Here is a 23,747-nt window from a genome sequence, read left to right as displayed (position 1 = left end):
TGGTTAATGATGTGGAAACCCCACTGGTCTTGGGATACCTTGGGTCCTAGTCCTGCGTCTGCCATCCATTGCTGTATAATCTTGGTCGAATCACTCCCTCAGCCTCTGTGGCCTCTTCTTATCCTTCAGGGCATGGCTTACATGTCACCAGCTCAGGGAGGCCCTCCCATCTAAACTGGCCCTCTCTGTCCTCCATATCGTTGCCCCCTCTGTTCGATTTCTTTATAGCACCACAATTTGTAATCACACACAGGTAGCACTGTATGTGTACATATACACGTATATGTAAGTATAGATAAATACATATATAATTATATTTGTTTGCTTATTTGGTTTGTTTCTCTGCTGGATTCTAGATTGTAGGCTCCAGGAATGAAGAGACTGTGTGTCTTTGATCCTTGCATTCTCAGAGCCTGGCACAGTGCCTGGCACAAAGGAGGACACAGAAAAGTAATTTAGTGAATGAATAAATGAATGAATGGCAGCTGACCCATGTGATCTCCCAGGTTCCTTCCAGCTGAAAAAGTTTATGAGGCTACGGTTTCCCGCCAAGAGGCCCATTCCAGGGCCTCTCTCAGAGTTCCCTGTTGGGGGAAGGTGGGAGGGTGTGGGGCCGAGCCCCGGACTCCAGCGATTTTATACCGGGATTAGCGCAGATCAGATGCCGGCTCCGGCCACGCCTCCCGACCGGCCAGCCGGGGGCGGGGCCAGGCCACCTTCAGCCGGGTGACATTCCAGGAGTGCACCAGGCCAGGGACGGCGAGTGGGCGGATGCGAACGCGAGCCAATGAAGGGGCGGGACCAGAACGCCCCCAGTCCCCCAGCTTGCGGGTGCAGGGGGCGTGGCCCCAACCCCTCCGGTTCTCCAAGTGGGGGCCTGGGCCGAGCCGTCGCGTAGCAACGCCCCGCCCCGCCCCCTGGGCGGCCTCGGGCGCCTGCCCCCAGCATGGCCTGGCAAGGCTGGCCTTCGTCGTGGCTGTGGGTCGCCAGCTGCGGGCTGCTGCTCCTGGTCCTTGTCCTGCTTGCGAGCCCCAGCAGCTGCCGAGCGCGGCGGACCCTCCGTAGCCTGTTCATGGCGCGTAGCAAGCGGCTGCTCTTCCGAATCGGGTTCGTGCCGGGCTCCGACGGGATGCGGGGCTCGGGAAAGCGGTCGCGCTGGAAAGGGGGACTGAAGAGGGGTGCTGGGGGAGGGTTTAGGGGTTCTGACGGGGCTAGGGCTAGGGGATCCAGGGCCAGAGAAGAGCGATCGGAGAGGCAGGCTGGAGAAGCCACTGATCTGGGGGGACTGAGGAAGAGAAGTTGGGGGTGGAAAATTGGGTTGGGCTGGGGAAAGCAGTTTGCGGCGGGGGTGGGGTGGGGAGCAGGCCAGGGTAGCCAGAGAAAGGGGGCGTTGAGAGGACATCTGGAGAAAAGAGCCAGATGAGGGGCTGGAGACAAGGGAGCTGGAAAAGAGAGCAGGTGCAGGAGCCCGGGCTCCCGCCACCCCCGCAAGCTCCTCCAGTGGGCAGGTGCTGGTGAGAAGGAATGTCTCAGACCTTCTAAGTCTCACGTGAAACCGCTAACTCCTTCCATGTGTCCCTGTCCCTCTCCCCATCGCTCAACTCCCTACCATTCAATGTAAGCTCTTCTGTCCCAAGAGAGAGTCCCAACTCTGTAGGTCGGTCTGTCCCTTTCCTTCAGTCCCCTCCCCCACCAATCCTGGCCCCTGTCATAAGCCTCAGGCTGTGAAATCCGACCGTAATCACTCAGCCTGACTTCTCGCTGGTTCACTGACCTCCAGTGACTTTTTCCTTTCTGACCACCCTCCACCCCCACCCCAGTCCTCATTCTTCCCTTCCACCTACTTCTGCTCCTTCCTGGGCCAAGCAAGGGTGGCGACCAGCCCTGTTCTGCCACAGAAACACTAAAAGGCAGGGAAGGAGCCACAAGAGGAAGGCTTCCTAGGGTCTCTATCCCCTTCCCATTACCAGCAGGGCCAGGGGGCAGGACCTCAGGCCCCAGTTGAAGCACGGTGATGTTGGGCCTGGGAACTATGGGAGCCCTGGCCCCAGGCCAGGCTCGGGGGAGGACCTAAGCGGGGAATTTCCTGAGTTTCAGAGAAGACATTGTACAATTCACCCCTCCTCCCCTGACCACCCCAGATATCCCAGAAGCTTCACCCCTAGGACTGTGCTCACACTCACTCTAAGACAAAGAGATATAAGGGCGCAGTGGGGGGAAAACTGGAAAAACATAGGGTGGGGGGGGAATCTTGCACGTGTGCCTTTTGGGGCATTCGCATCTCTAATAGCCCAAACAGTGGTCACATTCTCAATGCTGCTCCAACTAAGTCACCACTGCTCTGCATTAAAATAATGAGATTTACAAATATTCAAATATCTGCATATTTAGGATTTAAAAGAATATTTCTCCTTACAAAATTTATGGAAATTTTGTTGCTATATTTGGGGAGGGATTTTTAAATCTACTTCCAGCTTTCAAAATTGGTAACATTGAAATCACACAAATGGCCTGAGGAAGTGAAAACTAAGTTTCCACAAGAGACTGGAATCAGAAGTCCTGAGATCAAAATTCCCAAGGTCGCCACCTCAGGATCCTGAGGGTTTGGCTAGTCCTAGAACTTGGGGTGTGGGAGTTTCCAAATCCTCAAACTTGGAATTCTGAGAGCTTCTTTGGAATTCAGTATTCCGTGGGCTTTCCTGTGGCTGGATTTCAAGGTTGCCTTGGAATCAACTCCCCAAATTTGCAGAGCAGAAGGGCGTGCCTGGAATCAGAATCCCAGATCCTGCCCCTCCAGGGTCTGGGAAACAATCAGTCCAGTCCCTTGGGGGAGAAGCCGCTGGCTGCTGGGAGGGACAGGGGGTGTTAGCAGGAAACGGTCTGAGGGAAATGGGCAGGTGTCAGTGCTGTGAGGGTGCCTCCAGGAAGGATGGAGAGGGAGGGGGACAGGATGGGGCAGGACATGATGGGAGGGGCAGAGCACATGGGCACACTCCATCCTAAATGTGTGGCCGAGAGGACCACAAGTAGAAGATTCTGTTGGAGGCTGGAAAGTGGACGATGGAGATAGGAAGCAATGGCTGGGAGAGGAGTCGTTGTTGATGTTATCATTAATAACAATACTCACTGGTGTTTGACAGTGTTATTAAGGGCTTTCCTCAAACATAACCACCGTTGTCTTGGCATGGGGATAACGGGGCACAATGGAGGGTTGATTTGGGCTAACCTGAGGTAGACACACACATTTGGGGCTCTGCGGGGCCTGGGAGGCAGCGTGTAGTAGTTAAGCACAGAGCACGTGGGGACAGACAATCTGCTTTAGAATCCTAGCTTTTGTTCCTTAGTAGCCACGTGACCTTGGACTAATAACTCAGCCTCTCTGTGCCTCAGTTGTTTGCATCTGTAAACGGGCCTGGTGATAATGCCTATCTCACAGGGCTCCTGTGAGGATCAAATGAAATTCTACTGAGGGCCTGGCTTGTAGTAAGTGCTCAGGAAATGTTAGCAATTGCTCATTCTATAGCATGGGGGATGGGTGGGAGGGAGGATACATGGCGCTGGGCCATGGCTCCTTCTGGAGCTTCCTTTTTTTTTTTTTTTTTTAAATAGGCACCCAGATAGCTTTAATTGGGGAGGCTTGTCAACTTCTTTTTTTATTTTTTTTGGCCGCACCATGCGGCATGTGGGATCTTAGTTACTTGACCAGGGATCTAACCGGTGCCCCCTGCAGTGGAGGCATGGAGTCTTTTTTTTTCTTTTATAAATGTATTTACTATTTATTTTTGGCTGCGTTGGGTCTTCGTTGCTGTGCACGGGCTTTCTCTAGTTGCAGAGAGCTGGGGGCTACTCTTTGTTGTGGTTCACGGGCCTCTCATTGCAGTGGCTTCTCTTGTTGCAGAGCATGGGCTCCAGGGTGTGCAGGCTTCAGTAGTTGTGGCACACAGGCTCGGTAGTTGTGGCGCACGGGCTTAATTACTCCGCGGCATGTGGGATCTTCCTGGACCAGGGCTTGAACCCGTGTCTCCTGCATTGGCTGGCGGATTCTTAACCACTGCGCTGCCAGGGAAGCCCGAGGCACGGCGTCTTAACCACTGGACCACCAGGGAAGCCCCTCACTTTTTTTTTTTTTTTGGAGCTTCCTTACATGCTTCTACTCCTGTCTTCCAAGCCTATCCTGCCCACGTACCCATCAGGAAATCCCACAACCCTTCATTCATTCAGTGACCCCCCTAACTGCCCTGGGTCGAGATTGTGGGATCACTGATATGAGCGGAGTCTGGTCGCCGTTCTCAAGGAGTCGGGGAGAGGAGCATGTGAACAGGCACCCTAACTGGCAGGAGGCAGGGCGTGACAGTTTCCCCCAGGAGGAACAGAGTGTGCTTGAGGAGGCTGGGATCCGGAGTGTGTGCTCCCCCTATGTGTGCCTCCTGCTTCATGCCTCAGTTTCCCTTTTTCCCCTTTGCCTTCTCAGTGGTAGTTGAGGAGGTTTGAGTAGAGAAAGGGCCCCTGAGCAGAGCCTGTCTGCAGGGGGTGGGGCGGGGAGGGGGGTGAATGGGGAATTAGGCTGGGAATGCCTTGAGAATGTCTGAGAAAGTGGAAAGCACTTGGCCTCTGTGGATGGACAGTCCTAGCTGACAAAACCTTCCCACCCTCCCTGACCAAGTGCTCTCTTCACTCCTAAGCATAGATGATCTTTCTTGAACCTCCTGACCCAAGTGAAACCAGCTGTCTCAGGACAAACCTTGCTTGCTCCACTTCTGAAAGAGGAAAGCCCTTCTCTGGGGCCAGTGAGGACCACTGGCTTGATTTCAAAGGGTGGCAAAGGTCCTGAGCTGAGGACTCTTGAGTGAATGACCTACCTGCTCGTGGCCCGAAGAAAGGCCACATAGAGGCAGTGGTCTGGGCCATCCACAGCACAGCCTGCAGGAAGGGAGCAGGGAGGGTCCTTCTCCTTTCTGCAGGCCTTGGGACCTTGGAGAGCTGCAGTGTCACCATCTACAGCGGCCCCTCGGCTGGATAGCTCCCAGTGCCCCCTTCCCCAGGCCACATTGCCTACAGAGTGGAGTCCACACCCCTCACCCAAAGGGGCTCTCCCACATCCCCTCCGGACCCATCTCCCCCAAGCCCATCTTCCCCAGGCTCTGTGTTCTTGCTGTACTTCTGTCTGGGGCCTGCCAGGCCTTCCTCCCTACGTCAAATTTTGTTGCATCAAAGCTCATCTTCAAAATATATCCAAAATCGAGCACTTAACCCACCTCCACTGCTACCACCCTGGGCCAGCCTGTGGTCGCCTCTCACCTCATCTCCTAAATTGACAGCTCCCTTCAGCCTTTGTACCCCCAGCGCACTCTCAGCATAGCAACCAGGATGAAACTGTTAAGACTGAAGTCAGAAATGTGTCACTTCTCTGCTTAGATCCCTCCAGAATGGCTCAAAGGCCCTGAGTGGCCGCCGATCCCCAACCTCACTTGTTTTTGGTATGCTGTTCACCTTGCTCGTTGGGCTTCGGCCATACAGGCCACTTTGTTGTTCCTCAAACACTCTGAGACAGTCTGACCTCCAAGACCTCTCGCTGTCTTGTCTCACTAGAACTTTCTTCCCCCAGATGGCCACATGGCTGTGCCTCTCTTCCTTCAGGTCTCTGCTCAAATGTCGCCTTATTCGAGAGGCCTACCCTGACCACCCTGTGTAAAAATAGCAAGGCCCCCACGCCTGCGCTCTGTTACTCTACGCTGCTAGGTTATTCTCCGTAGTACATATCACCGCATGACATCCTGTATATCGACTTGCCTATTGTTTATTGGTTTTCTTTCCCAGGCTGAATATGAGCCACATGAAAGAAGAAACTTCTTTCACTGCTGTATACCAGCTTCCAGAACAGTGCCCGGCACAGAGCTGGTGCTTGTTAAAGGGCTTTTTTTTAACATCTTTATTGGAGTAGAATTGCTTTACAATGGTGTGTTAGTTGCTGCTTTACGACAAAGTGAATCAGCTATACATATACATATATCCCCATGTTAAAGGGCTTTTAAATGAATAAATAGCTTGGCCCAAGTCCCATCTCCTCTACAAAGCCTGCCCGGCCTCCCCAGTCAAAATTCATCTCCGCCTCCAGTGACCCCCGGCGCTGTCTTCCCTCCTAGAGCCTTCACTGCATATTCTTGCTAATTCTTGCATCAGGTGTTCAGAGGTGTGATTTCCCCACTGGACTCCCACAGGCCTAGCCCAGGGAGCAGGACTGAATCAAGAGGGCCTGGGATTAGGGTGAGGGAGGGAGCGGGGGCATGGGGAGGGGGCATCAAAAAGAACAGACTGAACCAAACAAACCCCAGGGGCCTTGTCTGGGCAGGTGGCCTGGGATTTCAGGCAAGGAGACAGAAATAGTCCAGGCGTCCTGCCCAGGACCAAGATTCGGCAAAGAGGCCGCCAGCAATGCCTGTGTCTCTGGTTCTCCCCAAGAGCCCTCAGCAGCCACTCTCCCTACCCCCTGGGAAAGACGGTGACCCGGGATGGGTATGGAGACAATAGACACAGGCCCCGTGGTCTCCCGCTCAGGCCTGTGTCTTGACCTGACGCAGGCACTGCCCCTCTCCTGGTCATGGGGAAATGGTCCCCCTACCCCCCAAGGCCTGCTGGCAGCTTCCGGAAACTCTCCTTCTTGAGGGCCTTTTTAGCTATCTCCTTATCTTCAGTTTCCTCAGTTCTGAGAAAGCACAGAGCAGCTAGTGGCTCGACTTGTTCCTGAGGGGCCTCAGAGCAGGCTGTGCTCCAGTAGGACTCTGTGTCCTGGTGGCTGTCCAGGTCCCTCAGCCCTCAGACAGGCATTTCCGGTTTGGTTTCATAAAGACTGCCTGTCACTGGTCAGATGCAAAGCCTGGGAAAACCTGGGTCCCGGGGGTGCAGGAGAGGAGAAGCCAAAAGCACCCCCCGACCAGAGAAGCCTCTCAGCCTGGGCTTGCTGTCCAGCTGGTAGAATCTGGGGCCAGGGCCTAGCTGGGACAGACAGCCCCCAGGCCTCTCTCAGAGCTGCCCAGGATGGCAAGACTGCTCAAGGGAGGAGGGGGAGAAGAAGGGCTTCATTGTGTGTTCTCCACAGCCAGCCAAAAGAAGGGGGTGGGGAGGGGCTGTGTCTCACTGCCCCAGCTGTCCCTGGTGGCCTCCCATGGGCTGGAGGTTCAGGCTCAGATACCAAAGACGCCACACTCTGGTTCAGCGAGGCAAGGAGTGAAAGGTATGCCTGTGGCCCTCACTGGGGCGACAGGGTGCTGTGTCCTGCAGCCCCGACCCGACCCGCGGGGAGGGCCCTCAGGCACCTTCCAGGCTGCCCCAGGCCTGCTGCCGCCACCCCAGCCCCGCCCTGCAGAGTGGTTTTTCTGTCTCCCAGTGGGTCCCAGAGGACCAATTAGGAAACTTTCTTTTCTTTTTGGTGAGGCCACAGTGGGTAGTTCCGGGCCCCAGAACTGCTGAATCAGAATCCAGGAGGGGCGGGGTGGGGGGCAGAGCCGGGGTAAGCAAAAGAGGAAAATGTCAGAATCTTTTTGTTTCACCAGCACTCCGAGATTGTTCTGATGCATTCGGGCACATTCTGACCCTGCTTGCGGACCCCGTGGCAGGGAGTTAGAATTCCACATCAGGCCCTGGGGAGGTCAATGTCATCTTGTAAGTGACGTGAACTTCCTGGACTCAGCTGCTCATTCAGAGAAAAGGAGCACTTGGGGGTTTTTGTTTGTTTGTTTTAATTTAGTTTAAATTTTTTATTTTTGGCTGCGTTGAGTCTTCGTTGCTGTGTGCAGACTTTCTCTATTTGCGGCGGGCAGGGGCTTCTCTTCGTTGCGGTGCATGGGCTTCTCATTGCGGTGGCTTATCTTGTTGCGGAGCACAGGCTCTAGGCGCATGGGCTTCAGTAGGTGTGGCACGCGGGCTCAGTAGTTGTGGCGCACGGGCTTCAGTTGTTGTGAGCACGGGCTTAGTTGCTCCGTTCCATGTGGGATCTTCCCGGACCAGGGCTCGAACCCTTGTCCCCTGCATTGGCAGGCAGATTCTTAACCACTGCGCCACCAGGGAAGCCCGAGCACTTGGTTTTACAGAGAGAGAAACTGAGGCTTGGAGAGTGAGTTCCTGCTTCTTGCCTCGGGCAACAGAAGAAAGGAAGCTGTGGGGCCGCCTTACAGGAGGCAGAGAAGGCCAGGTTCTTCCCAGGGTCTCATTCACTTCCACATTGTCCCATCTTTTTTTTTTTTTTTTTTTGCGGTACGAGGTCCTCTCACTGTTGTGGCCTCTCCCGTTGCGGAGCACAGGCTCAGCGGCCATGCGCTCACGGACCCAGCCGCTCCGCGGCATGTGGGATCTTCGCGGACCGGGGCACGAACCCGTGTCCCCTGCATCGGCAGGCGGACTCTCAACCACTGCGCCACCAGGGAAGCCCCCACATTGTCCCATCTTTTTTCCTAAATTCTCTTCTCCATCTGGCTCGTGATGCTCCCCACGGAGCCATCCACCCAGTCATAAGTCCAGGGTAGAGAATGGCAGAGCCTAGATTGAAAGGGGTCTTCTCCTGAGAGTTACGGGGGTCTCTGACCCTCTGTAGTCCTCGGGGAAACTGCTGCATATGTAAGGAGTTGGTCTGGGGAGAGAAGTCACAGCATTCAAAGGGGTCTGTGTCTCAAAGAGACTAAAACTAGTGCTCCAGGAGGTCCCAGAGGCCAGATCCTGGGCTGTGTGTCTGGAACACTGTAACCACCCTGACAGATCAGTTTTCCCAGCAAAGGCCCTCAGAGGAGCTGGGTCTGCCCCCGAATAGTTCAGGCCCACTCATCTCATCCTACCCTCTTATTTGGGGTTTGCAATGGTTAAGAGTGTGGACTCCGGGGTCAGGCTGCCTCAGGTGAATCTCTGCCGCTCTGTGATCTTCAGCAAATCCCTTCCCCCCCCTCTGGGCTCCATTGTCCTTGTCTGTAAAATGGAGGAAATAATGATACTTGCCTCAGGGTTGCTTGGAGGATGACAGGAAATAATTGATGGGAGGCACTTAGCTCACAGGTGGTGTCTAGGAAAGCTGTGGGCAAAGTCATTATTATTAAAGATGAGGCCAGTGGGCTCTGGAGAGATGCTCTAACCTGTATGGGCAGAGCCGGGACTATGGACCCATCTTCAGACCCCCTTTCCTCTGTCCTGCCGCATCTCTTCGACTTTAGAAGTTGGGATTGTGTGCCCCAGTGACACTGCCCCATCCATGCCCTTGGGTCTAGGTGAGCTGCACGGCAGGGCACGCTGCTCTGCCACGTGGGTGCATCTGGGAGAGGGGAGGGACTTGGAAGCAGGCGGGTGAGGAGGGGAGGGGAGAACAGGGGCAGAGGTAGCTGTAACTTGGGCCCTGGATGCTCCCACCGGCCCTCACAGGATCCACTGGCCTGGCACGGGGCCAGTCAGGTGGGATCACAGTGTTGACAATCCTTTTTCTGTGCCCGTCACTTTATTTTTTTTAAATAAATTTATTTATTTATTTATTTTGGCTGCACTGAGTCTTCATTGCTGCGTGCGGGCTTTCTCTAGTTGCGGCGAGCGGGGGCTACTCTTTGTTGTGGTGCGCGGGCTTCTGATTGCAGTGGCTTTTCTTGTTGCGGAGCACGGGCGCTAGGCACACGGGCTCAGTAGTTGTGGATCACAGGCTCTAGAGCACAGGCTCAGTAGTTGTGGTGCACGGGCTTAGTTGCTCCGCAGCATGTGGAATCTTCCCAGACCAAGGCTCGAACCCGTGTCCCCTGCATTGGCAGGCAGATTCTTAACCACTGTGCCACCAGGGAAGTCCTGTGCCCGTCACTTTAATACCTGCACGCCTGGCCCTGCCCTGCCTTTCCTGGTCACTAAGCCAGCATTTTGTGGGTCCCAGTTCTGTGCTGGGCTAGTGCTGGGGGCAGCCATAGGGGTGCAGAGGAGCCACGAGGAGAAGGCTGGTGACTGCCTGCCCCCTGCACGGCGCTGATTAGGGCTCCGGGTAGAAGTTGACAAGGCCCAGCCACTGCAGGGCTCGCCTGCCCCTGGAGGCGCGGGGAGAGGCTGAGTGCCCCCGATGGAGCAGGGGAAGATCGCTTTCTGCTGGGACAATCGGGAGCCGGCTTTGAATCCAGCCCTGAAGGATGCTTAGGGTTCTAGTAAGTAGAAAGGCTGAGAACTCCCCGGGAGCCAGGCAGGACTGTACTTCTGAAATTTTAATGAGTTGTTTCAGGCATTCAGAAGAAGATAGATAGTATAACAATCCCCCCACCTCCCAGCTTAAGAAAGAAAATATTACAGATGCTGTGAAGCCCGTGCCCACCTCCCCACCCACCTTCTCCCTGCCCCTGAGGAAGCCCTGCTAATGTGTGTGTCGACTATCCCCTCAGCTGCCTTTATTCTTTTACTATTGATACATATGTCTCTGTCCCTAAACAACACCAATGATGGTCTTGCGTGCTTTGGCATTTTAGATAAATACCGTCAGGTTACCTGTTTTCTCTGTGGCATGTCTGCTTGAGCTCTGTGCGGGCTGAGGGCTGGTGCTCTAGATCATTCGCTTTCCTGGATGTATGGTTTTCCACGGTCTGAACAGGTCACCACTTATTTATCCACTGTGCCTTTGACAGACATTTAGGCGGGTCTGATTGTTCACTCTTGGGACAGGGGCCGTCCGGGAGGAGGGGCCAGAGACTTGCCTCCTCCCAGCCCACAGAGGGCTTGCCTGGGGGTTGGACACCCTCCCATCAGCAATGCGGAGCCACTGAAGGCTTTTGCGCAGGAGTAGGATGCAGTCAAAGAAGGTGCTTTAGGAACTTAAACGTTTGCCAGAAGTTTGCAGTTTGCTTCAGAGGCAGAGAGCTGGATGAAGGAGGCTTTCGGAAGGGCCTCACTGAGAGCTTCTAGGGCCTGTTCCCAGGGTTGAGCCCATGCGGGGCGGGGGGGTGGGGGTGGAAAGCGAAATTGAGAGGAATCCTGTCTGGGTCACCTACACTGGGGAAAGGGTTAAAGGGGTGCTCAAGTTGTGTAACTACGAGGATGACAGGGCCTTTCCTAGAAAGAGAGGCAGCAGGAGGAAGAGCTGACAAGCGTGGTTATGGACCCTGGTGATTGTGACACGGCCGAACGGCTGATGCAGGAGGAGACGGAGCTCAGGGACTCGAGAGACTCGTGAGAAATTCATTGTCAGGGAAGGACCAGGCCTGGAGAGAGTGGCCCAGGGCCACTAGGTCCTCAGGCCCCTCCCCCCGCTCTGCACCGATCCGGACCTCAGGCCCACAAGGGCCACCCCGGCCAGCACAGTTCTCGGGTCTGGCAACCATCCCCACCTTTCTCCACCTCCAACATCGCCTCTAGGCCGGACCCTTGTCATCTCCCCCACTGAGTGACTCGGTTCCCCTGCCACCTTCCACTCTGCTCCCTTTCACTGTACCTTCTGACAGCAACTGAGTGAGCTCTTCAAAAAGAAAGTCAGGGCTTCCCTGGTGGCGCAGTGGTTGAGAGTCCGCCTGCCGATGCAGGGGACACGGGTTCGCGCCCTGGTCCGCGAAGATCCCACATGCCGCGGAGCGGCTGGACCCGTGAGCCATGGCCTCCGAGCCTGCGCGTCCGGAGTCTGTGCTCCGCAAAGGGAGAGGCCACAGCTGTGAGAGGCCCGCGTACCGCAAAAAAAAAAGGGAAGTCAGAACACATGCTTCCCCACTTTAAAACCCACCAGCAGTTTTCCACCTCCTCTCCGTGGCCTGGCGCCTGCACACCTTGCTGACCCCTTCTCTGGCTAGAGACTTCGAGGCCTCCTGGCAACTCCTAGAACGTGCCCTACTCGTGCCTGCCCCAGGGCGCTGGTGCTACGCCGCCCCAGACAGTCTGCACTGCTGTCTCCCTCATCTGTTTCCTGCTCAGGCGTCGCCCTCAGAGAAGGGGCCTTCCCCGACCACCCTGTCTGCAGTAAGACCATCTTCTTTCCCACGACAGTTAACGGCTTGCATGTCAAGTGTTTTGATTTCCGGTTTGGTGTCTGTTGGCTGCTCCTCTATGTTGGCAGGGTGCCATCTGTCTTGTTCTCTGCCGTCCGCACCCTGTCCAGCATGTGCAGTAAGTATCTGCTGGAGAAAGTCAGTGAAAGAGCAGGGCCTTGTTTACTGCAGCTTCCTAGTGCCCAGTCCCTGCGCTTGTTCATCTTCGCTGGAGCACAGAGCACATATAATAAGTATCCAATAAGGGAAGACAGGGAACATTTACCAGTCGCTCCCAGATGTGGACGGCCATGTTCTAGCAGCTATGAGGGGTGCCCGGCTGAATGTGGGAAGGAAACACCTTCCACCTGTCAGGCCCTGGAGAATGTTAACATTTGTCATCTTGTTGTATGTCAATGAATCTTCACACAGATGAGAAGCCTGATCTGTGAGACCATTGACTTGCCCAAGTTCTCAGACCAAGGATGGGCCAAGCCGTGACTGGAACCCAGACCTTTCTGTTGCCAGAGCCCCTGCACTTTCCATAAGCCTAAGTAGGAAGAAATGAAGTCAGGAACAGGACTCCGGGCATGGATGCAGGGTGGTGTCTGGGCACAGAGGAAAGGGTGATTTTATTTTCTTATTTATTATTTAAAAATTTTTCATTTTGAAATCATTTCAGAGTTGCAAAGTTCGTACAAAGAATTCCCATGTACCCCTCACCCAGCTCCCCTGAACGTTAACATCTTTCATAGCCATGGTACAGTTATCAAAACCAAGAAATCAACGTCCATACAAACTAGTAACCACTCTCTAGACTTTACTGAAATTTTGCACACTGTCCCCCTAACATTCTTTTTCTGGTCCGGAATCCAATCCAGGGTATTTAGGTTGTTCCAACCCATCCCCTCTGGCTGGGCATCTCTGCTGTGCCAAGTCTTTGTTAGTCCGGCAGCACAGCAGGGAGAAAGGAGAGAATCAGCAGCTCCCACTAGCTCTCACCCCCCTCCGGGTGTTTGGTACCTCTTACTTGCCTGTTCTTGGTGTCCCTTCCCCAGATTCTCACACGGCCTTTCCCTCATTTCTTGGAAATGTCACCTCCTCAAAGAGGCCTTCCGTGACTGACTACCAGTTCTAGAATAGCAGCTCCTGTCCTCATTCTCTGTCCTTTTGCCTTGTTTATTTCGTCATCCTCACTTGACAGTATGTTTATTGTCCTGTCTGTCCCACTAGAATATAAGCTTCAAGAAGGCAGGGACTCTGCCTTACTCACTGTGTGCCCAGAGCAGGCTAATAGCAAGGCCTCACTAAATATTGTGGAATGAGTGAAAGTAGGAAGTGGCTGAAATGGGTTTAAAAATAAAAACAGGGTCTATGAAAAAACAGACATAAAGACACATAAAGGATGGCAAGGGGCTTCCCTGGTGGCACAGTGGTTAAGAATCCGCCTGCCAATGCGGGGACACAGGTTTGTGAACCCTGGTCTGGGAAGATCCCACATGCCGCGGAGCAACTAAGCCCGTGTGCCACAACTACTGAGCCTGTGCATCACAACTACTAAAGCCCGCGCACCTAGAGCCTGTGCTCTGCAACAAGAGAAGCCACCGCGATGAGAAGCCCGCGTACTGCAACAAAGAGTAGCCCCTGCTCGCCGCAAGTAAAAGAAAGCCCACGTGCAGCAACGAGGCCCCAACACAGCCAAAACTAAATAAATTAATTAATTTTTTTAAAAAAAGGATGGCAAAACCCCTCCACAGCGCGTCTAGATTCCCAATGGATACAAGGGCATGGGCACACAGAGCCGGGACAGCCATGATTCACCTTCAGCTAAATTGTTTCGACCAAACTGTCATGGAAACATGCTTGGTTTCGATCAAATTGTTTGCAGACAGATCAGCTTGCTCTTCCCAAAGGGGCCTGAAGAGCGCCTGCCCCTGCTGCCTCCCCGACACAGACACAGCAAGCCTCTGTAGGGATTTAGGGCCCTTCGTCCACATCCCTACCTCAACTTTTCTGTCTCAGGCTTAATCAGCCAGAACCACCCCCCCATCCCTTTTCCGACTGCCTTGCCATGTAACCCTGAGCACTGACCGACCCCACCCACACCCCAGCCTCAGTAGCCTTCCCGAGAGCAGAGGGCCTGAGACCACTCCTGCTCATGCTCTGCAGGGCCCAGTGTAAAACGGGATTTTACAAAAAGGAATTTGGAGTCTGTTGCTTGAAAGGCAGGAAAGAGGTGCCACGTAAGGTACTAAAATATAAAGCCTTTCCTTTCTTCTATGATCTCTCTCTTGACTTGCCGACTCGCCGTGGTGTTTTTAATTTGCTACTTAATGTCATTCTGAGCAGAGGAGTACTTAAAATCTTAATTATTAGCATGAATTATGCCATTCATTATATATCATGCAGTGCCACTTTTAAATGCAAATATAGGAACATTTAGCTCACATGTGGGATCACCGAAGCTACATAAGTCACGTTTCTTAGCTTGTACGTGGATATGTGTTATGTTCCGACCAGAACGGGGGAAATGTGGCCCCGAGCTAACTCAGCTGTTTTTATTTCACTTCTTGATACATGCACATTCTACCAGATCGCTCTGCTTTCAGCTTACTGATGAGCGGGAAGGGCTGGAAGGAGGAGGACAGATTGGCTGCCTCTTTCCCTTTCCTTCCGTAGCAGCAGCGTCAATGGTGGGATCATACAGGGAAGTAACATGATAAGGGTTCCTCGATCATTTGTGTTCCTTAGAACACCATTGCCTTCTTGATGCATTTCAAGCAAATTCTAGTTTGAACCGGAAGTGTGGCTTACGGGCCAGCCAGTGCCCACCACCCCACTCTTTACTCAGTCACAGATGTACACTCACCTGTATTCACTTTGGGCCTTGAATTTCCACACATAGGGGGTCCACCAGAATTCTGTGCTCATGGCCATCGCAAACACGGTGTGTGAGGGGCAGCAGGGACGGAGCAGACACATGTCGTGATGTTGTGTGTATCACCTCTGCTCGCATGCATGTTCCATTGTCCCATCAGACTTCACTTACAAGACACAGGTTCAAAGAGAAGATCGTTAAGAATTTCAAGATGGCAACAGCAGAGCATCATACCAAGTGCGGGGCCTTATGTGACTGCCGGGTCCCACACCTGTGAAGCCAGCCCTGCGTGCTGGCATCCTGTATTTGGGGGACTCTGTCACTCGCAAGTCCCCTCTGTTCCTCATGCCCCCTTTTCACTGTGTAGCCTGGGATGGCCTGGAATGGAGGCAGGTGGAGGGAGGGAGTGTGGTCAGCTCATCCAGCCTCACCACTGCCTGCTTCCTCCACCGAACAGCCAAACAGAACCTTCTACACTTTCCCTAAGTAAACCCTGCTGTCTGCTGCCTCTGGGCCTTGGCCTGTTTTTTCCTCTACCCCAGTTGTTCTCAGAGTTGTGGTCCCTGGGTCAGCAGCATCAGCACCAGCTGGAGCTTGTTAGAAATGCAGATTCCCGGGCGCCACCACAGACTGGCTGAGTCTCAAATACTGGGATGGGGCTGAAGAATCTGGTCTTCAGCAAGCCCTGGGCATGACTGCGACACACCGCTGCTCTTCCTGAAATACTGTTCCCACCTCATTGCAGCTTCCTAACTCCTATACCCCTTTCACTGAATAAACCCCTCACCCTCGGTTCTCTTCCATGAATTCCTCAGCTCACGTCTCGCCTGGTGAGCTTGGGGGTGTTTCTGTCTCATTCTCCATCTTGTCCTGAGTACTGAGCAGGGCAAACAGTCAGCACACGATAAGCGATGGTGGAGTTGCATTGACTCAGGGGGTGACTGAGGGAGTGGAGACGTGGGACCTGGGCTTCACGGAGGGTCTGGGCTCGAGGGGCAGGGCTGAGCACAGACGTCCCGTCCTGCAGGTACAGCCTGTACACCCGCACCTGGCTCGGGTACCTCTTCTACCGCCAGCAGCTGCGCAGGGCTCGGAATCGCTACCCCAAAGGCCACTCCAGAACCCAGCCCCGCCTCTTCAATGGTGAGCTCTGGCCACGCCGGGCCAGCATCGCCCCAAGCCGTGGCCACCCTCCCAGCCTACTCCCCATCTCATACCCCCGACTGCTGGGCTGCCTGCCCCATCACCCTGCCCACAGCCCATCTTTGTTCCCCAGGAGTGAAGGTGCTTCCTATCCCCGTCCTCTCAGACAACTACAGCTACCTCATCATCGACACCCAGGCCCGGCTGGCTGTGGCTGTGGACCCTTCAGACCCTCAGGCCGTACAGGTGAGGGGAGGATGGGGTCGGGGGTACCTGGGGTCACCTTGAGGACTGGCAGCTTCTCCTTGCTAGAGAGAGGCTGACCCTGCCCTCTGCCAATGCGATGTGCCCCCCTCCATGTGCACTCACACACAGACCCTGACACACATGTGCACAAAGAGACCACCACAAACACACCATGGGGAGGGGCTCAGTGTCAGGGCATGGCGGGGGGAAAGGGGGGGGCAGCAGTGGGGGAATCAGAGCCAGAGGGCAAGTGGTGCTGACCCAGGACTGCGGGTCTAGGGAGTTTTCTTCCGCCTCTCACTCTGTGGCCCCCTTTCTGACCCTCGCTCTTCTCTCCTCGCCTCTGTCTGTCGTGTCTGGGCGTCTTTATCATTCCCTCTTGTTACTTATTTATCTGTGTGTGCGTGTGTCTGTGTGTCTACCCGCTCCACGAATCTCCCTCTCGCTTGTGCCCAGGCTGGGGCTCAGCTGCCCCCCTTTACCCGGCCCTCTCTTCCCCACCCGCTTCTCGTTCTCTGGCTTCATCGCCTCCTTCTCCCTCATCTCTCCCTGCTCGCCTCTCCTCTCCGCTCCTCTCCACCCAGCACCCATGCCCCTGTTTCCCTCTGCATCCTGTTCCTCAGTCTCACTGCCCCCTCTCTCCTCTAGGCTTCCATTGAAAAGGAGGGCGTTAACTTGGTTGCCATTCTCTGCACCCACAAGCACTGGTAAGGGGCTGAGGTGGGAGGTCTGGGTGCAGATCCTCTTCCCTGGCTGGCCCCTGCCCCGGCTGGGCTTGCCAGGACTGGGTCCCACGAGAACAGGCTGGGCTGAGAGTCAAGAAGTCAGTATGGGTGGACACCATCCTCATGAAGTCACTGGGGCACCAGCAGAGAGGGAGGGGGAGGGGCGGGTCTCCCACTCCTCTACTTACCAGGCTTCTGAAGCGCCAGAGGAGGATGGGGCAGGCATTTACCTTCCATTCCGTGTGGGCGTGTGTGCCGGGCATGGGCAAACCTTGTGATCTCTAACATCAAGGAGCTTATAGTCCAATAGGGGAGACAGCCCTGTATGGAAGTGTACAGCGATGACAAACAGTAACAACTGTGACAGTTGGCACAGGGTACGCGGGCGGGGGCACCAGGGAGGGTGTGATCAGATCCACTTGGAGGAATTAGAGGCTGATGACCCTGGAGCTGAGAGGCCAGAAGATCAGTTGGCATTAGTTGGTGATGAGGGGAGGGGTGGCAAGTTGTTGGGACAACATTCTGGGCAGGGGGACAGCTTGAACTAAGGCCAGAAGAGGTGTGGACAGCTTGGTTCAGTCCAGAAGCCAGGAGTCCCATGGCTCAGAGACCTGGAGACGCTTGGGGAAGAAGGAGGCAGGAGGCCCAGTACAGTTGCCCCTTAAAGACCCTGCCTGTGCCATCCTACAGGGATCACAGTGGAGGGAACCGTGACCTCAGCCGGCGGCACCAGGACTGTCGGGTGTATGGGAGCCCTCAGGACGGCATCCCCTACCTCACCCAGTAAGTCCTTGACCCAGGGATGGGATGGCCCTTGTGGGCCCTTCCCCTCACCCCCCATCCTTTAGTCACATGTTTCAGGGGTGTCAGCAGGTGGGTCTTTGCTGATGCCCTTCCTGGCCCTTAGAGAGTAGATCACAGCCCATCTGAAGACTGCCACTGCCCATCCCCCAAGTGATCCAGCCATAGTCCCCAAAAGAGAAAGCAGGAGGGCTTGGGTCTGAAGTCCTGGGCACTGGGGGTGCCTCTCTCTCTGGTGGGGAAGCCCCCCTCCTGTACATCACCCATTCCCTTGGGCCTGGGCAGGGCGGGGGAGGGAGGATCAGCATGGCACAAACTCTAGAGCCTTCTCTCCACTATTGCCTCGCTTCTCAGTCCCCTGTGTGATCAAGATGTGGTTAGTGTGGGACGGCTTCAGATCCAGGCTCTGGCCACCCCTGGCCACACACAAGGCCATCTGGTCTACCTGCTGGATGGGGAGCCCTATGAGGGTCCCTCCTGCCTCTTCTCAGGGGACCTGCTCTTCCTCTCTGGCTGTGGTGAGTCCCCCAAAAGGGAAGAGGGAGGAGGGGGGACAAGAGGGAGGGAGAGAGGCCAGAGCAGGGGCCCAAGGACAGCCACAGCTCCACGCAATGCATGAAAACATTGGTTTCAGTACACATGTTGCCTCGGCAGTTACTCCCACCTTTGTTACCTCGATTTTTCTTTTATATCCTCACGACTTCCCGCGGGGGATGGACAGAATGAGACGATGCCTGTAACTGAGTAGAGACCTCGAAGGGCGTTTGTTTCCACTGGGTGGAGCCTGGTTCTCTGATACAGTGACTGGCAAGACTAGTTACAAAAACTTGAGAACCCCTGAGTGAGAGGGTGATCCTGTCGGTGGGAGGATCACAGGTCCCAAGGTGCATGGAGTCCCAAAGACAGCACAGGCAAAGAAAGAAGTGCTCTACGGAAAAGAGCAACCCTATATCAAGAGGGCTCGGAGCCACAGAACTCAGCCTGAAGGTCCTGCAGCCCCTCTATCCACACGTCAATATGTGCAATGGAGGCCTTCAAATGGGCTCGGTTGCGGTTGAATATTTGGGCCCAGCTCCCAGAGGGAGGGAAGGAGTAGATGCCAGGGAAGTGGGCACGGCAGGGGCACGGCTGAGGGCTGGTGGCCAGCCCCAGCTGTACAAGCTGGTCCCCACCCTTTTCATGTACCTTACCGTGCTGTGTGGTTCTTGGACCTTACACGTACCTTCTGACCCTACCAGGACGGACCTTTGAGGGCACCGCAGAGACCATGCTGAGCTCACTGGACACCGTGTTGGGGCTGGGGGACGACACTCTGCTGTGGCCTGGTGAGGTGCCCCTCCCTCTCCCCCTAGCCCCTCACACCCCCAGAGTCCCAGCCAACTCAGCTCCTGGCCCAGAGGGGATACAGCGCCACCTCTGGTGGCTCTTGGGAGTCAACTCTAGCAGTGGGGGCAGAGCTCCCTTCTGTTTGCAGACCTGGCTCTGTAAGGCCTCTGCTTCCCTGGCAACCAGCCCACAGCCTCTTGGGAGCCCTGTAGGTCCCAGAGCATCCCTGGGAGATGGCTGATTTTTCATAGCCAAAGCCTAGAACAGAAAATTGCCTTTGCTTAACGAGCAAAGAGGGGCCTTGAATCCATTCTGCATGGACCATTGCCTGCATCCATCATCCACGCACTGCACGTCCATCATGCATATGCACGTCCATGGAATATCCATCCATCCACACGTATGTGCACGTGTACATTGCGTATCCATAGTTTCTAAAACACATTTACTCATATCTCAGTTAATCCTCAGAACATACATGCATCCATTCATTCATTCGACAAATACTTTATTGAGCACCTAACGTGTACCAGGCCCTGTTCCAGGCACCAGGAACACATAGTTTTAGAGTGGCGTTATTATTTTCCCCACTTGCCAAAGGAGAACATTGTGGCTCAGAGAAGCGCCGTGATTTGACTGATGTCGCATAGCTGGGCAGAGCCAGACGGGCTAGAATGCAGGTCTTCTGGCTCCAGGTCTGGTGGTTTTCCCCCCTGAACTGCTTCTGCCTCTTCACTCGTGGCTGACTTGTGCCCACATTTAGGGAAACAGCTCCATGTGGTCGGGGCTTCTCTGGAAGCATTGCCCCTCCTCCCCAGCCGTCAGGTACCCATAGGCCTGCGGGTGGGGAGGACTTTTTCTGACCGTACCACCCATGTCACTCTGCCCTGTGTCTTGGCCCCCATGCCATCCCTAGGCCACGAGTACGCGGAGGAGAACCTGGGCTTTGCAGGCGTGGTGGAGCCCGAGAACCTGGCCCGGGAGAGGAAGATGCAGTGGGTGCAGAGGCAGCGGATGGAACGCAGGAGCACGGTGCGGGGCTTGGGGTCCAGGAGGGGCCGAGGGCACTCCTGAGAGAGGGCTCATCCCTGCGGGCCCTGCAGGGCCCCCTCCAGAGCTGACATATTTGGCACAAGGGCCTTCCAGTGAGAACTTCTGGACCCTGGGATGGGGCGGTGCGGGCGTTCTTCCCTTGTTGGGTCTATTTTCCAGATTCTCCCCACCAAACCTGGGTGCCTCTCCCCCCACAGTGCCCGTCCACCCTGGGAGAGGAGCGCTCCTATAACCCATTTCTGAGGACGCACTGCCTGGTGCTGCAGGAGGCTCTGGGGCCAGACCCAGGCCCCACGGGAGACAATGGCTACTCCCGGGCCCAGCTCCTGGAGAAGCTCCGCCAGCTGAAGGACCTACACAAGAGCAAGTGACCCCACCGCAGCCCAGCCCAGCCCCCCCCGCCCCCCCCACCATGGTGGGGAAGCCACCCACCACGGCCCACACCACACCTTCCCTCTCACTGCTTCCACCACCACCTCCGTCAGCCCGTCAAGCCGGCACCACGCCCTGACCCGGGTCGGGAGACAGGAGGGACAAGGCAACGAGAGCCTGAGAGCGAGAGGAAGGGGGCTGACGGGAGGCTTGGAGACTCCATGGGGTGAGGCTGAGCCATGGAGGGCAGAGCGAATCGGGAACCTCCCCTCCTCCCTTCCTCTGTTCCCGTGATGGCAGTGAGGATGAAGAGGCCTCACTCTCACTGTAGCCTCTGAACTCAGGGCAGCAGGAGCCATGAACAGGTTGAGTCCATCTTCCCCCTCCTCCCATCCAGGGTAGGGAAAGAAACTCACTCCCTCAAAGTGGCCTGGGGCGTGGTGCCTTGGAAAAGTGGTCACTCAGAGGGGCACCTGGGCTCTGGTTTACTGAGAGTCTGCCCCTCCTCCCCCAGCCTCCCTGCTCCACCTCCACCCGGCCCCCATGAAGGCATTTTTCAAACAGAGCCATTTCTGAGAAAGAGGAAAGGGCTGGAAGCCTGGCTGTGGACAATCTCTGCCTCGGTGACTCCCCTACTTCCTGGAAGGCGGAGGATCCTGGTTGCCAAGGAAACTTAACCTCAGGCAGAGGAGACACCAGGAGGCTGGGATTGCAGCCCCACAGTCTTGTAGGTCACACATGCTCCCTGCACAGCTGGCCTCTGCCCCTGCCCTGGGCCAACAGGGCCCCTCCTCCCCAGGGGACCAGAGAGCCATCGTCCACCAGGGCAACTCTGGTTTTCTCATTATGGCCCGTATTCTGAGGAACTCCTGCTTTATCCTCAACCCTTTCCTCTTTTAGTTAGTAAAGCCATTCACCTCGCCCTTTACAGTTGGCCAAAGACATTCCCAGGTCATTTCTCATTTGGCCCCTGGCCCCATCATGGTGGGAGCAGGGGATCTGCGCAGCAGAGAGCAGAAATCAGAAGTCCAGGAGCGGAGAGCTCTCAAATGAGTGGCAGCTTCCAGGACCCCAAGCCTGGGCCCTTCGCCTCTGTTCAGCCCTCCCTCAGTTCAGCTCCTCCTCTGGCCTTGGGTCCAGTCCCTTTGGGGCTGCAGTGAGGACTCCGATTGTCCTCAAGCGGGCGTAACTTGGGTCAGCCAGGAACCTTCTCTTCCTGGGTGGAAGCCTTCCTTCCCTCAGGCTCTGTTCTCCTCTGGGGTGCCTCTGAGATGTCTCCTGCTCTCAGTTTCTCCTCATCATCCTGCCTCTGCCTTCCTCTCCAGCCACAGCCTCTGGAGCCAACTTCAGCAATACCACCAGAATAGAGCTCCCCGCCCCTCAGAACATGCAGTTCATGCCTCTGTGCCTTCGCTCATGCTGTTTCATCAGAATGGAATGCTATTACCCTGCTCCTCCTGCCTTGTCTGCCTGGCAAACACCTATTCGTCTCTCACAATCCCCCTCAAAGGCCCCCTCCTCCAGGAAGACCACCCCTGTGTCCCTCCCCCTCCAGGCTACCTCTCCTCTTTGTAAATGCTTCTGTTGTGGCACTTATCATACTGTATTTTAGTTGTTTACATGTTTGTCTCCCCTTCTAGACTGTGAACCTTTCAGGGCATGGACTGTATCTTATGCATCTCTGTATTTCTGCGCCTAGCACGGTGCCTGGCACACAGTAGGCGCTCAATAAATGTTGAATGAATGAATGATTTAACCGAGGCTTGATACCTCAGTGGGCTTGTCTTTATTGCTTGTTCCGTTTTCCTGTCTGGGTTACTTGCTTACTTGGAGTGACTGCTCTTCCAGAGCTTTGGGCAGAAACGGCGCTCTAAATATACCCTTCCACGGCTCGTGAGCATTTATCCAGGGTTTACAATTTGCCTACCTCGGTGTTTTCCAAAGCTTGAGATGAACAGGAGTGCCGCTGGCCACAGGAGAGATAGCTTTACCTGGTCGCCGCACAGCAGTGAATGTGCTTCGACGGCAAGGCCTTGGTACTGGCCTCCCTTTAACGCCTTTCTAACTGACAGCCAGACTCCAGGTCGGCCGTCTAGGGCAACTATCTTGAGTCAAAGTTTAACAGCATCATTTTGTGTTCATTGTGTTTATCTTTGGGGTCAATATTTTTGACAAGCGACACCAGTTTTCAATTCATGAAAGGATTAAAGGTACAGGCGTACCTCATTTGTGCTTCACTTTATTGTGTTTTGCAGATATTACGTTTTTTACAAATTGAAGGTTTGTGGCAACCCTGCATTGTCAGATGATGATTATCTTTTTTTTAGCAATAAAATACTTTTAATTAAGGTATGTACATTGTCTTCTTTAGACATAATGCTGCTGCACACTTAATAGACTATAGTGTAGCAAAGCTCTTATATGCACTGGGAAAAAATTTTCTTGCGTGACTCCCTTCATTGCAGTATTTGCTTTACTACAATGGTCTGGAACTGAACCTGAACTATCTCCAAAGTGTGCTTGCATTTACTGAAATAGGAAAATACGAAGTAAAGGTGACACTTGGCTATGGCAGAATTCTTTTTTTATGTTTATTTGGCTGCGTTGGGTCTTAGTTGCCGCAGGCAGGCTCTCTGGTTGTGGCACTCAGGCTCCAGAGTGCGTGGGCTCTCTTGTTGAGGTGCCCAAGCTCAACAGTTGTGGTGCGTGGGCTTAGTTGCCCTGTGGCATGTGGGATCTTAATTCCCTGACCAGGGATCGAACCCACGTACCCTGCATTGGAAGGCAGATTCTTAAACACTGGACCACCAGGGAGGTCCCTATGGCAGAACCCTTAAAGGTGGCCTTGGTGTGGCTGAAGACTGGGAAGCACCAGCTTAGCTCCACATTTCCTGGGCCCCCCCGGCCACAGCTCAGCCTCCCCTCTTGGCACCCCTCACCCCAAGCCAAGGACCTTGGCACTGGTCCTCACTATCCTGGCTCAGGGCTGCATCTGGGGTGGGGGTGAGGGAAGGAGCCGTGGGCCTCACCTTCCTGAAGAAGGGCAGTCTCTGTGCTCTGTAATTGTCTCGTGACTGGGCAAGCCCCAGGGCCAGGTCACTCTGGGTATGCCCAGCTTCAAGGGACAATTGCTAATGGTTCTCTAGGGCTTTTGGTGAAGCATTTTCCCAAGGCCTTGGCAGATCGTCTCACTGGAGCATCTGTCCTGAAAAATGGCACATGTCTCTCCTGGAGCCAGCACTGACCAGCAATAAC

General features: G+C 54.8%; 1 protein-coding gene across 3 annotated transcripts; it reads left to right on the top strand.

The window, feature by feature from the left end:
* The first annotated feature begins 826 nt into the window (after positions 1 to 826).
* Positions 827 to 22,248, top strand: PNKD (PNKD metallo-beta-lactamase domain containing). Of its 3 annotated transcripts, XR_012332973.1 has the most exons (11): positions 828 to 1,107; positions 15,854 to 15,969; positions 16,103 to 16,215; positions 16,864 to 16,922; positions 17,631 to 17,723; positions 18,096 to 18,259; positions 18,980 to 19,066; positions 19,984 to 20,099; positions 20,318 to 20,483; positions 21,057 to 21,219; positions 21,818 to 22,248. XR_012332973.1 is itself a non-coding variant. In XM_073807270.1 (10 exons), the coding sequence occupies exons 1-10, from the start codon at positions 947 to 949 to the stop codon at positions 21,167 to 21,169; spliced, it is 1,188 nt and encodes a 395-aa protein (XP_073663371.1). In that variant the 5' UTR covers positions 827 to 946; the 3' UTR covers positions 21,170 to 22,248. The 3 variants fall into 3 exon arrangements, 2 of the variants coding, with proteins under 2 accessions (XP_073663371.1, XP_033715657.1); XM_073807270.1 differs by having other exon boundaries at positions 827 to 1,107; positions 21,057 to 22,248; XM_033859766.2 differs by having other exon boundaries at positions 846 to 1,107; positions 20,318 to 22,248.
* Positions 22,249 to 23,747: the final 1,499 nt, after the last annotated feature.

Source organism: Tursiops truncatus, chromosome 7, assembly GCF_011762595.2.
Source record: "Tursiops truncatus isolate mTurTru1 chromosome 7, mTurTru1.mat.Y, whole genome shotgun sequence".
NCBI lineage: Eukaryota > Metazoa > Chordata > Mammalia > Artiodactyla > Delphinidae > Tursiops > Tursiops truncatus.
This window is presented reverse-complemented; position numbering and strand designations above follow the sequence as displayed.

Coding starts and splice junctions, on each gene's coding strand:
- PNKD (XM_073807270.1), top strand. CDS start 947: ATGGCCTGGCAAGGCTGGCCTTCGTCGTGGCTGTGGGTCGCCAGCTGC. Junction 1,108..15,853: donor CGGCTGCTCTTCCGAATCGG/GTTCGTGCCGGG, acceptor CCCGTCCTGCAG/GTACAGCCTGTACACCCGCA. Junction 16,923..17,630: donor CTCTGCACCCACAAGCACTG/GTAAGGGGCTGA, acceptor GCCATCCTACAG/GGATCACAGTGGAGGGAACC.